General features: G+C 40.9%; 1 protein-coding gene and 1 pseudogene across 2 annotated transcripts in view; one reads left to right on the forward strand and one right to left on the reverse strand.

Moving 5' to 3' along the window:
- The window catches only part of Fam184a (family with sequence similarity 184 member A), a 116,858-nt gene that overhangs the window by 93,721 nt on the left and 10,075 nt on the right, over window positions 1–13,062 (forward strand). For both annotated transcript variants that reach the window (XM_028772614.1, XM_028772615.1), the window contains exons 11-14: window positions 1,514–1,667; window positions 4,970–5,097; window positions 8,562–8,746; window positions 9,187–9,333. In XM_028772614.1, coding sequence (XP_028628447.1) covers window positions 1,514–1,667; window positions 4,970–5,097; window positions 8,562–8,746; window positions 9,187–9,333 — 614 coding nt within the window. The remainder of the gene's footprint in view (window positions 1–1,513; window positions 1,668–4,969; window positions 5,098–8,561; window positions 8,747–9,186; window positions 9,334–13,062) is intronic.
- On the reverse strand, window positions 7,049–7,972 carry LOC114625333 (annotated as a pseudogene).

The following is a 13,062-nucleotide window of genomic DNA, read 5'->3' on the forward strand; positions in this document are numbered from 1 at the left end:
GAAGAAGAAGAAGAAGAAGAAGAAGAAGAAGAAGAAGAAGAAGAAGAAGAAGAAGAAGAAATAATAATAATAATGGATACAAGGGATGATTTTTTTTGATCTTGGATTTTCCCCTTACATTTTTCACTACACAGAAGAAATATTCATGATGTAATAAAATTGGATATGTTTTAAAATATAATTTTCTTATAATATAATCCCAAAGCTAATATGAAAAAGTATAGCAGTGATAACTTAAAAGGGATTTAAACCAAATGAATATATTACTGGGTCACTATCATATTCTTTAGTTTTCACTTTGTGTGTAGGGAGGGGAGAAAGAGAGAGCACCTATATACTTGCACATGTGTCTGCATAGAGACTGGGTGTTAATACCAGGTTTCTTCCTGACTTGCTCCCTTGTTTTGCTTGGTTTTGTTTTAATGGGATATGCAGTGCCTTTCACTGAGTCAGGAGCTCACTGACTGATCTGACCGGTGAGTTCCAGGGATCTTCCTGTCTCCTCCTCCCAGAGCTGTGATTACAGGTGTGCCCTGCCTGCCTGTCTTTTAACATGGATGTTGGTGATCTAGGTGCAGGCCCTGGGCTAAGGAGATGGCTCAGTGGGTAAAGTGTTCACCACTCCAGTATAAGGACCAGCGTTCATGTCCTCAGAACTCATGTACAGCCATGCACAATAGTTTGCATCTATAATCCCAGTGTCCTTACGATGGGATGGGGACAGGAGATATCCCAGAAGCTCATGGGCTAGCTAGTCTGCTGTGGCAAAACAACAAGGAACTGCCTCAGGATGGACTGCAAAGACCAACATCCTACGTTGTCTTCTAAGTACCCCCCCAGCACACACACAGAGCACATGTACATCCAGTGTACACATGTTTATATATAAGTACATACACACAAATAAATCCAGACGCCCATGCCCTAAGGCTTGCACAGCAAAAACTGGACTCACTGAACCCACACCTCATATTATTATATTCTGTGCTACTATCTCCAGATGCCTCCAGATAGCTAGTCCTTTGCTTCAGTTTTTCCAGAATTTTCTTCTTGCATTTCATAGAAAATGCTATAAAAGATTTGACTGAAGGGATGTTTCATAACCCCCTCACTGTGCTTAGGCAAATCTAACTGAGGAGTAGGCTGTGTGCTGCTTTCTTAGTAACGCCCTCCTCTCCTGTCTCTGAACACAGGATCTTTTTTTTTTCCTTAGTTTTCGGTAATTTGTATCCTTAGCAACTTTAGAAAATGATCTCATTTGAAAACTGCCTGAAGCTAAAGGTCTGTATTTCCAATTTCAACAAAATGTGTTGAGCCAAATACATTTCATAATTAATTGTCTTCTACCAAATTGGCACACTGAATTCGTTTTCCAGTGACATTACTTTATATCTTGAATTTTATGAAAATGAACTAAGACGGCTTACACTTCTTAACTCCTAGACTCATGAACTGTTTTCTACTTTGTTTGCTGTACTCTCACATAATAATGTAATTGGCTTCCCCTGTGTAGGCTCTGGAGACTCACTTACAGCAGAAACATTCCGCAGAGCTGCAGTCACTGAAAGATGCACACCGAGAGTCCATGGAGGGCTTCCGCATGGAGATGGAACAGGAGCTCCAGACGCTCCGGTTTGAATTAGAAGACGAAGGAAAGGCCATGCTTGGTATTGTGGACAGGATTATAATCTTGCCATACTTATTTGTACATCCCTCCATTGTAAACGTCAGCAGAAAGCATCAAGTTGTATATTTAAAGTTTGGAACATCCAGATGACTATCTAAGCAAGCCACAGACGTTGCTTGATGCTACTGTGTGAAGAGGGTTGACTAGAATAGGCCACCATACTCTGCACTCACTATGAGAAGACAGTGCTCATAAATGTTTGTCTTCATAGAACTAAATGGAGGCAGGACTCTTAGGGATCCCCGAAATTAGCCATAGGCAGTAGCCTCCAAACACCCACCCATGCACCCCAACTCTTCTTACACCTATGCATGTAGCATACACATGTGTCCCCACATGTTCCTTCACACAAGCGCCCACACCCATGTACCCATGCAGTCACACACATATACACACACACACTCACAAGGGCAACCTGACTTGCCATTTTGCAGTCTACTGCCATTGTACAAATGACTCATTTCCCTCGCATCCCACCAGTATTGGACATTGTGACCGTACATCAGGTATACTGATAGGAGTGCCATACTATCTCATTATAGTTTCACTTTACATTTCTTTAGTGGATAGAGATGTTGAATATTTTTCATGTTCTCATCAGCTTCGTGTCTTCCTTTTTGGTTGGGTTCCTCATTGTCGATGCTGAGTTTTAGGTGTTCTACTTATCTATTCAAGATACTAGTCTTGTGACAGGATCCTTTGGGTCTGTTTACCCTATCACTCTCATGAGAACACCCTTCCTGAGGTCACCACTGACTTTAGCTATCTTCACTGACTGGCTCTTGACTCATTTTCTCTATGTGCACATCTTGCCACTTTGGCCTTTTGGGTCTTTCTGCCCTTGGTCTCCATGTTACTATCTATATATTCTCTCTGTAATGATTTTTTTGTTTGTTTTTTTTTCGAGACAGGGTTTCTCTGTACAGCCCTGGCTGTCCTGGAACTCACTCTGTAGACCAGGCTGGCCTCGAACTCAGAAATCCACCTGCCCCTGCCTCCCAAGTGCTGGGATTAAGGGCATACGCCACCACTGCCTAGTTATGATTTTTTTTTTTTATCTGTACCCTTTACTCTCATGAGCCTGACCTGTTTAATGTGTATCCATTAAATACTTTTTGTCTTATATTTCAGTTTGAGACGTTTTTTCTTTAGCCTTTTCCTTTTTATCTACCCCCGAGGCTTTAGCTATTACCTCTGTGCTCGGGACTCCAAACGGTGTTTCCGGATCAAGCTTCTTGTTTTCATACATTAAGTTAGTATTTGTTGCTACATGGTGAGACACTGAGTCTTAAGTAGATCTTACAATGTGATCTTATCATCTCCCCATTGTCAAGGTCCATGTCCGTCTCTGTACTTCTCACTCTGATTAACAGTGTCACTTTATTGAGTTGTCAAAAGTGGGAAAAGGGGGATCAGCTTTGTTTTCTTTTATTACCACCTCTGCCTGTGAGTTCTTACATCCTTCTGATGCCTCTTTCCTCTAGTTTAGTCCTTCCGTCATCCTTACACCGAGGCCATATGGTTTCTTTTTCTTTGTGTTTATTTTATGTCTGTAAGTGTTTTATTTACATATATGTCTGTGCAGTACATGCATGCTTGGTGCTCTCAGAGGTCACAAAAGCATGTTGAATCCCCTAGAATTAAAGTTTCAGACAACTGTGAGCTGCCATGTGTGTGCTGGGAATCACACTTGGGTCCTCTGCAAGAACAAGTGTTCTTAAGCACTGAGCAATCTCTCTAGGCCTTTATATTATTTTTTTGAAAGATTGTTATCATAACCTTCTTCCTGACTTCCTTCTCACAGCTGTCAGAGGAAACTTTTTTTTCTCCGTCTTTAAGTCCATCCATAGTTCTTCATGACAGTATCTAGCAAGTTTTTCTTCTAAGGAAGCCCTTAACACCAGGAAAAACTGGACTCATGATCTCTATGAAGACCACAAGAGGGACTTAAGTTGGCCAGCCACAATCAGGGGCAGCATCTCTTCTGTTAGATCCCATGTTTTCACCTCAAAATCCATAATTTGCCTTTTACTCACATGTCCATATTAGCACTTAAAGATGTTCAAGTATCGATCATGTTTAAGGAAACACCACGGATGAGCCCTGCGTTCTGTTAGAAATGCAGTGCCTCACATCCCAGTTTGAGAACCACAGGCCTAAAGGTTTAAGTAAAATCCATGCAGGTTCCATTCTCCGTGTCCCTGTGTACCCCGTGGCCTCCTGCCGCACAGACATCACAGTTGGGGGACAAACTGGGTTCTAAGTTTTCTTGCACATTCTTCCTCCGTGGTGAAAGCACCCCCTTCTCCACTTAGGAGCCCCAATTCAGTCCCTCCATCTTGTAGACTGAGTCACTGTGACAGTCTTTCTGTAATGTCCCCAGTCGCTGAGTTTTCATTGTCGTTAATATTAAAGTCTGGTGTTCCACTTAGTTTCCTAGCATAGTGTCTTCGCTCCTGGCTTGTGAAATTGTAACGACAATGTCAAATTTTATTCTTTCCTAGGATACTGTGGACATTCCATAAATGTTTGTGAGGTGTGTGGAATGATTAATTCCAGGGCCAGGCATAATGTGTGCTGGTAGCCCTGGATGGTATATGGGAGATAAATGTAGGAGATTCCAGATTTCAAGGCCCCAGTTGCATAGTTTGCATAGCCTTGGCTATGTGAGATCCCATGTTTAAAAAACAGTTAAAATCGGGCAGTGGTGGCGCACGCCTTTAATCCCAGCACTTGGGAGGGAGAGGCAGGTGAATTTCTGAGTTCAAGGCTAGCCTGGTCTACAGAGTGAGTTCCAGGACAACCCAAGCTATAAAGAGAAACCCTGTCTCGAAAAACAAAAAACAAAACCAAAAAAAAAAACAAAACAAAACAAAAAGTTAAAAATCAATTCCAAGCTCTACTGCGTGTGATGACTCGCCTCCTGACCGTTAAGAGTGTCTATCAGCCAGGACTTTGCATGGTCTAGGGACGTTGTGAAGAAATGCCTACTGGGAGGAAAGTTGCCTCCTAAACATTTATCGATGTACAACTCTAAATTCCACATTAGTTTAATAATATCAAATAGTAGAGCATTTCATCTCCACTTCGTCTTCAAACTGAATTCACAAACAAAACCGCCTTTGTCATTTGAGCTCTTGACATTTTTCACTTCCTCAGCAAGGCTAAGCAGATTCCAACTACACAGTAGTATATGATAGTCTGCGTTATGCACATTCACCAGTGTCCTACTTTTAAAAGTTATACTCTGGATCTTTTCTAACCTCTTCTCTTGCGGTCCAGCTTCCTTGCGTTCTGAGTTAAACCATCAACATGCAGCTTCAATCGACTTATTGCGGCATAGCCACCATCAGGAACTGGCAGCGGCTAAAATGGAATTAGAGAGAAGCATAGACATCAGCCGAAGGCAGGTAAGTGCGATCACTCTGTGCCAACTCCTTAGACCTGGGTCCCCAACGGTACTCATGATAGAAACAGTACTTTGTAATAGCTGCTAAATGCACGTGGATGACAATTTTTCTTTTTTCAGAGGAAATGAACAACTGTACTTTTGTACACCAGTTATAAAATTACATTTTATTTTGTGACCTTTTGATTGAACATTTTGTACTTTGTTTACATCTTAGAAAAATAAACAATGAAATATGAAAATATCAAGGGTAAGAGATGCCACTATCCAGCAGGACTAGCCGTAACAACACCCCATCCTGTGTCTGGGAGAGCTGTTGTGGTAGTTGGTAGCCACATAGCCCAGGTTTGTCTAGTGAACCCAGGAAACTACATTGTCAATTTTATGTAGTTAACTTAGCCAAATTGAACAGTCACATTGAATGACATAACCACACAGAAGGAAGAGGTCCTCAATAAGAAGACAGATAACTCATATTCCCAACATACTAATTAGCCACTACTGCTTACTTGTTAAACTTTGCTCTTTGTCCCAGCATCCTTTCTTCTAATATGATAATCTGTTATTGTGGAGATGTGAATTCATGGGAGGATACAGCAGTAGGCACTGTGGAGAGAAAGCTGCTGTTGGCTCACCCGCAGCTTTTACTTAGTTGGTTCTCCCGTGTTAGGTGGTCAGCCTGGAGTTGCTCATCATTGCAAGGATGTTTTAAATGAGCCACCTAGTAACCATAGAGGGAAGTTACTTTTTTCAACTCTTCCTGCCGTAAAGTTGACAATGTCTACTTTACAGAACTTGTAAAAAAAAAAAACCCAAACAAACAAACAAACAAAAAACATTGACTTGTAGCAAATCCTTTCTAGATAACTGTATGGACAGCCTTGAAAGCAGTTGTCTCAGTTAGGGTTTACTGCTGTGAGCAGACACTATGACCAAGGCAACTCTTATAAGGACAACATTTAATTGGGGCTGGCTTACAGATTCAGAGGCTCAGTCCATTATCATCAGGGTGGGACCACGGCAGCATCCAGGTGGGCATGGTACAGGAGGAGCTGAGAGTTCTACATCTGCACCTGAAGGCTGCTAGCAGAATACTCCCTTCCAGGTATTGAGGATGAGGGTCTTTTAGCCCACACCCACAATGACACGCCTACTCCAACAGGGCCACACCTTCTAATAGTGCCACTCCCTGGGCCGAGTGTATTCACAGCTGCCAAAGTCTGCCTTTGTGTGTGTGTGTGTGTGTGTGTGTGTGTGTGTGTGTGCGCTGACAATTTATTGAGGCTTATGTGATTGGAGCTTGCACAAAAGGACATACAACATCAAGGCTTTTTTGTAGTAAAAGACAATTCAAAATAAATATGTATTTAAAAAAACTATGTCAAACACCAATGAATAATTGACATTTACAAATCTTAAGAAAATCATTTAGGTTAATAATTTTCATTTCCCCCACAAAATAAATAGCTTTCTTTAAGCAGGAGGGAAGGAGTCAGACAGAAATAAAGTCATGCCCATGGCACAGTCATGATGTTATTCTCAGTGAGGAGTTCTTTACCAAGACTAAGACAGAAGAGTATCTGAGGAGAATAATGTTACTGAATCATCTGGAACCCAGGAGAGCTTTAGAGAAAGAAAACAAGTGGTAAAGTTGAGAAAAGCCTTAGATGGAAAGTTCATTCCCCTTGAGAAAAATGAGTGAACACCCACAAACTTCCATTTCAATATTTTCATATCAGTCTAACCTCTACCCCCGAATCCAACCTAACACCATAAAACACCAAAAAAACATAAAAGCGATAGGCTTAGCTGGCTATACTCCGTTTAGCCTTTGATGTTTTTACAGCCAATAACATGAATGTCTATGGTGTGGATGGAACCTCGGGAAAGGAGAACTGTGCCTCTTCTCTCTGTGCAGCACCTGCGCCTCCACACTGTCCTGTGGGCGGCCCTCAGTGCTTATGTGTGCTCTTCAGGCCCTTTACGGTGAAGGTAGCAGCTGTCAGTTTCTCGTACACAAGGAACATGAGGGCGGCTGTGAGCACTGTCTGCAGCAGCTTGGCTTCGAGGCCTTTGTAGAGTCCCATTATTCCAACGTGCTTTACTCATTGGTGAAGAAGAGAGAGAACATTCTGAAGACTCCCAGTGTCCTGTTTTCTGGGTTTAGTCTATGACGTCCAAACCTCAGAATTGACTGTACCGTCTGCATGGGATAGGTGACTGTGGTGGCAATCGCTTTGGCTATTGCACCGATGATGAACACATCCAGAGAAGAGAGCTTCATCCGCTTCTTTAAAAGCTGCCGTTTTAAGCCTTCATAGAACATGAACCGGATGGCAGGGTTGAAGACCAACAGCAAGGAGGGAAAGGTGCCGTTCCACAGAGCCAAGATCCCTTCATCTCAAACAATCTGGTGGAATGCATCAATAATGCCTTTGTAGTTGGCTAGTATAATGTCTTCATTCAGAAAATTTGCCCCCTGCAGCTTCAGTTTGGGTGTTTACCACCCAGAGTGGAGTAGTTAGCAGCACATTCACCACTCCTGCTACAAATCCAACCACCAGATCTTTTCCTGTAGAAGAACGTTGACCTTTGACCCACACTGCTTTGAGGCTATTAAAAGTGTAAAAATAGACAAAATTGGAGCAGCAGAGACTGGAAATAACTGGAAACCATCCTCAGTATGGTGCCAGGAGGCCTTCTTCCTTAATTATCTCCAGGAGCACTGCATGTGTCATTTTGGACTTTCTTTTCTCATCGACCTGAAGCCGAAGTCTAGCAGTATCCAAGGGAAAGAACACTGTCATGGCAGTCACACTTCCCATGGCTCCGGCCACGGTGTGTACCAGACTTTCGTAGGACAACATAGAGGCCATGGTGCTACACTTTTCACTCAGACGCCTCAGAGTGTGTGGATTCCTGAAAGGACCATCTCAAGCCCCACCTCTCAGGAGGAAGTCTGCCTTTCTGAATCATGGAGTATGTGTTTTCTGAAGGCCTCCCTAGATGAAAATCCTTTTAAGATTAAAGAACAGTGGTACCAGTAGTTTACTACAAGATTTATACAACTTACTAAGAGACCCATGTTCAATTCTTGGATGTATATGTGTGTATGTGTATGAGTATGTGTATGTGTATATAATCAATCTGATTTTAATTATAAACTATCTTTGAAAAACCAGCTCAGAAGTAGTGATTTCCTCATTATGAAATGAGTGAACTAAGCTTTCACAGTATTTTGATTCCTTTACAGCCATGATATTGCAACTATATTCATATAAGTATTTCTTAGCTATATGGAAGACAGAGGGCCTTGAGGTTTTCTCATTTTGAGCAGTTCAGTTTGGTTTTGAAGCCTTGTCAGAATGATTACACTTGATATTCATAATTGTCATTTTTGGTCTCTCGTATTAGTGCAGAAAGCAAATGTGTAGAAAACATTTAGTATTCTGTGTTTTCTTGCAGAGTAAGGAGCACATGTGTAGAATAAGCGATCTACAGGAGGAGCTGCGGCACCGGGAGCACCACATCACAGACTTGGATAAGGAGGTCCAGCACCTCCATGAAAATATAAGTACCCTAACAAAAGAACTGGAACTTAAGGGGAAAGAAATTCTCAGAATACGGAGTGAATCCAACCAGCAAATGAGGTATGGCAGTACTTACAGCAGAAGATGTATTGTTGTCTAAACTATTGTTACAGATGCTTAGCAGTATGTCCCTATGTTTGTGACTAGTGCCTTCCCAGTAATAATATATTGAATTTCACTCTTTACTATGTGTGCTGGGTATGATAACATCTGGAAAATAAAATGTCTGCATTTTGAATAATGTATTTATTATTCATTAACTTTGGAAAATGACCATCATTAAAGATTTTTAAAATTATATTAGAAAAAGCATTAAAGGAGACAAATTTTAACACTAACCAGAAGCCCATAGCAAACTCTGTAGCTTATCTTAAGCTGTTTACGTTAATTTCCCATATATTATAACAAAAGTGGGGGGCATTTCAAATCTGATAGAACATAGACGTTTTGAAAACTTGACTTCAGAATAACATTTTCTTAACTAAAAATAAATTAAACAGGTTGCATGAACAAGATTTAAACAAGAGACTTGAGAAAGAGCTGGATGTCATGACAGCAGACCACCTCAGAGAGAAAAATATCATGCGGGCAGATTTTAATAAGACTAATGAGCTACTCAAGGAAATAAATGCAGCTTTACAAGTGTCGTAAGTCATATTGCGTTCCAGAACATTCATGTGTGAGTAATAAACTGAGGAGCACTGTGTCTAAGCTCAGCCTAACTGTTGGAATCTAGTAACAGTGGTCCTGCGTAAGGAAGGTGTAAGGACCGTATTTAGATGGAGTTGCAGTGTGATGTGTCTGTTCTTTAATTAGGCTAAGGCCATTGAGAGATTTGCTTCATTTGCTGCCATAGCTGCAGGTCACCTAAAATAATACACATCTCCCCCCCCCGCACCCCCCCACACCATTGGTACATGGCTTTCATGATGACTTCTCAAAGTGTGTTTATTATATAATGTGACATTATTAGTATATTGTGAACAATAGAAATTTTATAAGCCTGTGCAAGAGTCAACAATACATACTTTACAACACTCAAAACATCCTTCGTAGCAAGCATACACGTTAAACGACATGTGTCCATTTAGCCAGTACCTGGCGGATAGGAGGGACAGAAAAGAGCATAGACTTCATTTCCTATACTTGGGTACTGCTTAATTCCTACAATTAGCATTTAAATTTTTTTTAATTTTAAAAATCTATAAAGTAAAATCATTACAAATAAAGTTATCACTCAAATTCAGTAATCCCATTATTTAAGTAAAAATCTGTATGTGTTTCTTAATGATCATTAAGAAGATTAACAGTACCTGTGTTTCCAGGATCTTTACAAACTGCTGCAGATAACTCACTTTGAATTCAGTCTGTCTCTCTGATCTAAGCCCTGGTCTGGTTTAGGTCATCTTAGGTTTCGTCTGCTCTAAGGTACTGCTAATGGCTTACTCACTTTTCACATTATCCAGATACCTCAATAAAGTAACAGTTAAGTCACCCCCCACTCCCAAGGGTCAGACTGTCAGCTTTGTTGGTTTGTCTTCTGCATTTGTGCTATTATACCTGTTTGCCTCCCTCAGATAGAGATGCCATCTTCGAATCTTCTATCTACATAACAGCTCAGTCTCAGCACGTACTCCATGCATAGGTGCAAACACACGTAGACACACTCAGTATCAGCAGGCCCCTGGCTGCTGGTTTTTACTTGAGTGTCCTCTGAGATAAGGCACTCTTTCTGACATTTGCCCTCTTCTCATAAATGGGCATATACTAATAAGTCATGAATAAGTTTCATGAGGGTTCTCACTTAATGAAGTTACCCTTAAAATGCAGGGAAAAATCATTATGTCCACAAACTTAGTGATTTGTTGTTTACTTTGATTACAGTCAATGTTTAGATTGTTTTCAGCCACTGTGGACTCACATGCTATGCGGCAGAGCATACATACAACATGCGTGGTGAGAGGCAGGTGAAATCAGCCTGGAAGCCATTGATCGCACACTCCCTGGCCTTCATATATACCAGGCAGACGCCGGTACCATCCTTGCTTTTCACATCCTGAAACAGCACACTCACACAAAGAACAGCCTGTGTTTGTCTGTGTGTCCTGACGTCTCCTTAGGAATACTAATTTACAAAAAGGAAAGGCCGAATGTTTATTTGGACATTTACTATTTGCTCATTATGAAATTTTAACAGATAGCAAATGTTGACTTAATGTATCTATAGTTTGACCTTTTATAATAGAAGAATTATATTACTAAAAGTTTTTTGCCTTCTCTTTTAGAACTGGCATTCATTTTATCCTTTGCCCTGGCTCCACAGTAATCTGTCACGTGTCTCTTTTTACCTGCTACCATCCTATAATTATCCTTTAGCTTTACATAGTCACTTGTTTAATTAAAGTCAAATTCTACACACTTTCATTTTGACTGATACTGTCCCACAGGTTTTTACATGATAACGAAAATGCTCTGTATTGACCCCTCCAACGCCAGTAGCTATGAGCAGTAATGACCACTTGAAGTGTAGCCAGTGTGACTGAGAACTTAAAACTCCAATTCACCTTAGTTAATGTAAATTAATAATAACAGCCTGGAGTTGCCTAATTGTGTTATAAGCCTCAGCTTTGATGCTTCAGATTCAGAAAGCCCTGGTGAATTATTAGAGCGCTGAAGGGAAGTGTAGAGGTGCAGGCTAAGCTTATGGACCAGAGTATAGTGCTGAGGGAACCCCGGAGCAGCTGGAAGCTTCTCTTCTCCCTTCTGCTCCAACTCCTGTTGAACTCCTAGGGAGAATGGGGAACAGGCTTTTAAAGGGATGTAGAAACAGTGCCAGAGTCTTTGTGTCTTTGAAATGACTTAGAAATTGTACTCTCTAGTACTGAGATCCTCCTAGAGCTTCATGGGCATTTGACTGTCTTATTGTTATCCCCCAAAGAACCTTACATCTAGCCAGGCGTGGTGGTGCATGCCTTTGATCCCACGAATGGGGAGGCAGAGGCAGGTGACTCTCTGTGAGTTGGAGGCCTGCATGGTCTATGTAGTAACTTTCAGGACAGCCATAGCTGTTACACAGAGAAACCAGTCTCAAAACAAAACAAAAACAAAGCCTTGCATCTAAATTTTAAATGTATGGAATTTCATTTGTCTTAAAAACAAGCAAGGCCTAGAACATAGCTCAGTTGTAGAATGCTTCCTTAGCAAGCACAAGACACTGGTTTGATTGCCAAGACCTCAAACGGGAGAAAAAAAAAGAAACCAAGGTAATAAATGAGAGAATAGGCTACTCAATTTTGTCTAAATGACATTTTCCATAGATAAAGAAAGTTTAAGTGAAATAAAAACTGTCCCAGTAGCTTGGAGTCCAGAAATATTTATTGTATAAAAAGGGATTAGTGTTTTTGCATGTTTGTTATTTGTTGGTTTGTTTTTGAAACAAGACCTCAGGTAGTCCATGATACCCTTGAATTCTTTCTTTCCCGGTCCCTACCTCCCAAGTGCTGGGATTACAGATGTGGGATAGATACTACACCTGACCAGAGATTATTTTTGCTTGCTGGGTTTACTTTAAATTATCACCTCACTATACTGGAACAAAAAAAATCATTTGTTTATGAGAGAATTGTTAGTTCTGCATATAGACATTAGGTAGACCAGTACTTCCTAACTAAAAAGATGTACTCTGCCATTCAAGAGTTGCTGTTTTGAATTTTTAGCCTCTCCAATGATTCTGTAGTTGTTTGATTTTGTTTGTTTTTGTTTTGTTTTGTTTAACTTACCACTCAGGCTATTTTCAGAAGCTTTGAGGACATCTGGAAGTAGTAGTGTTCTTTTTTTTGTTTTTGTTTTTCGAGACAGGGTTTCTCTGTATAGCCTGTATAGTATGTCCTGGAACTCACTCGGTAGACCAGGCTGGCCTCGAACTCAGAAATCCGCCTGCCTCTGCCTCCCAAGTGCTAGGATTAAAGGCATGTGCCACCACCGTGTTTTTCTTAACACAAATCAAAGTCTGCTTGGAAATTATAGAAGTCCAACAGTAAAATGTTTCAGTTCTCTATTTTATTTATAAATAACAGGATGTATAAAATGTAATTTCTTGGCTACATGTGGCCTGGTGATGCTGTTGTTCAGGTCTGCAGTCTCTAGTCATTGATTCTCTTGTCAGATGGGTCTTATAAAGTAGCCTGAGGTAGGTGATAACGTGGGAATTTTCTCTGTATAGTTTAATATAGGACTGCATTGTTTAGGAGCTCTGGACAATTGACCTGTACACACTCCCTATCCCAACCCCCACACACAGAGAGAAGAGAGCGGTAGAGAGGAAGAGAGAGGGGGGAGAGAGGGAGAGAGAGAGAAAGGAAGAGAGAGAGAGAGGA

The sequence above is a fragment of the Grammomys surdaster genome, unplaced genomic scaffold, assembly GCF_004785775.1.
Source record: "Grammomys surdaster isolate TR1022 unplaced genomic scaffold, NIH_TR_1.0 215, whole genome shotgun sequence".
Taxonomy (NCBI): domain Eukaryota; kingdom Metazoa; phylum Chordata; class Mammalia; order Rodentia; family Muridae; genus Grammomys; species Grammomys surdaster.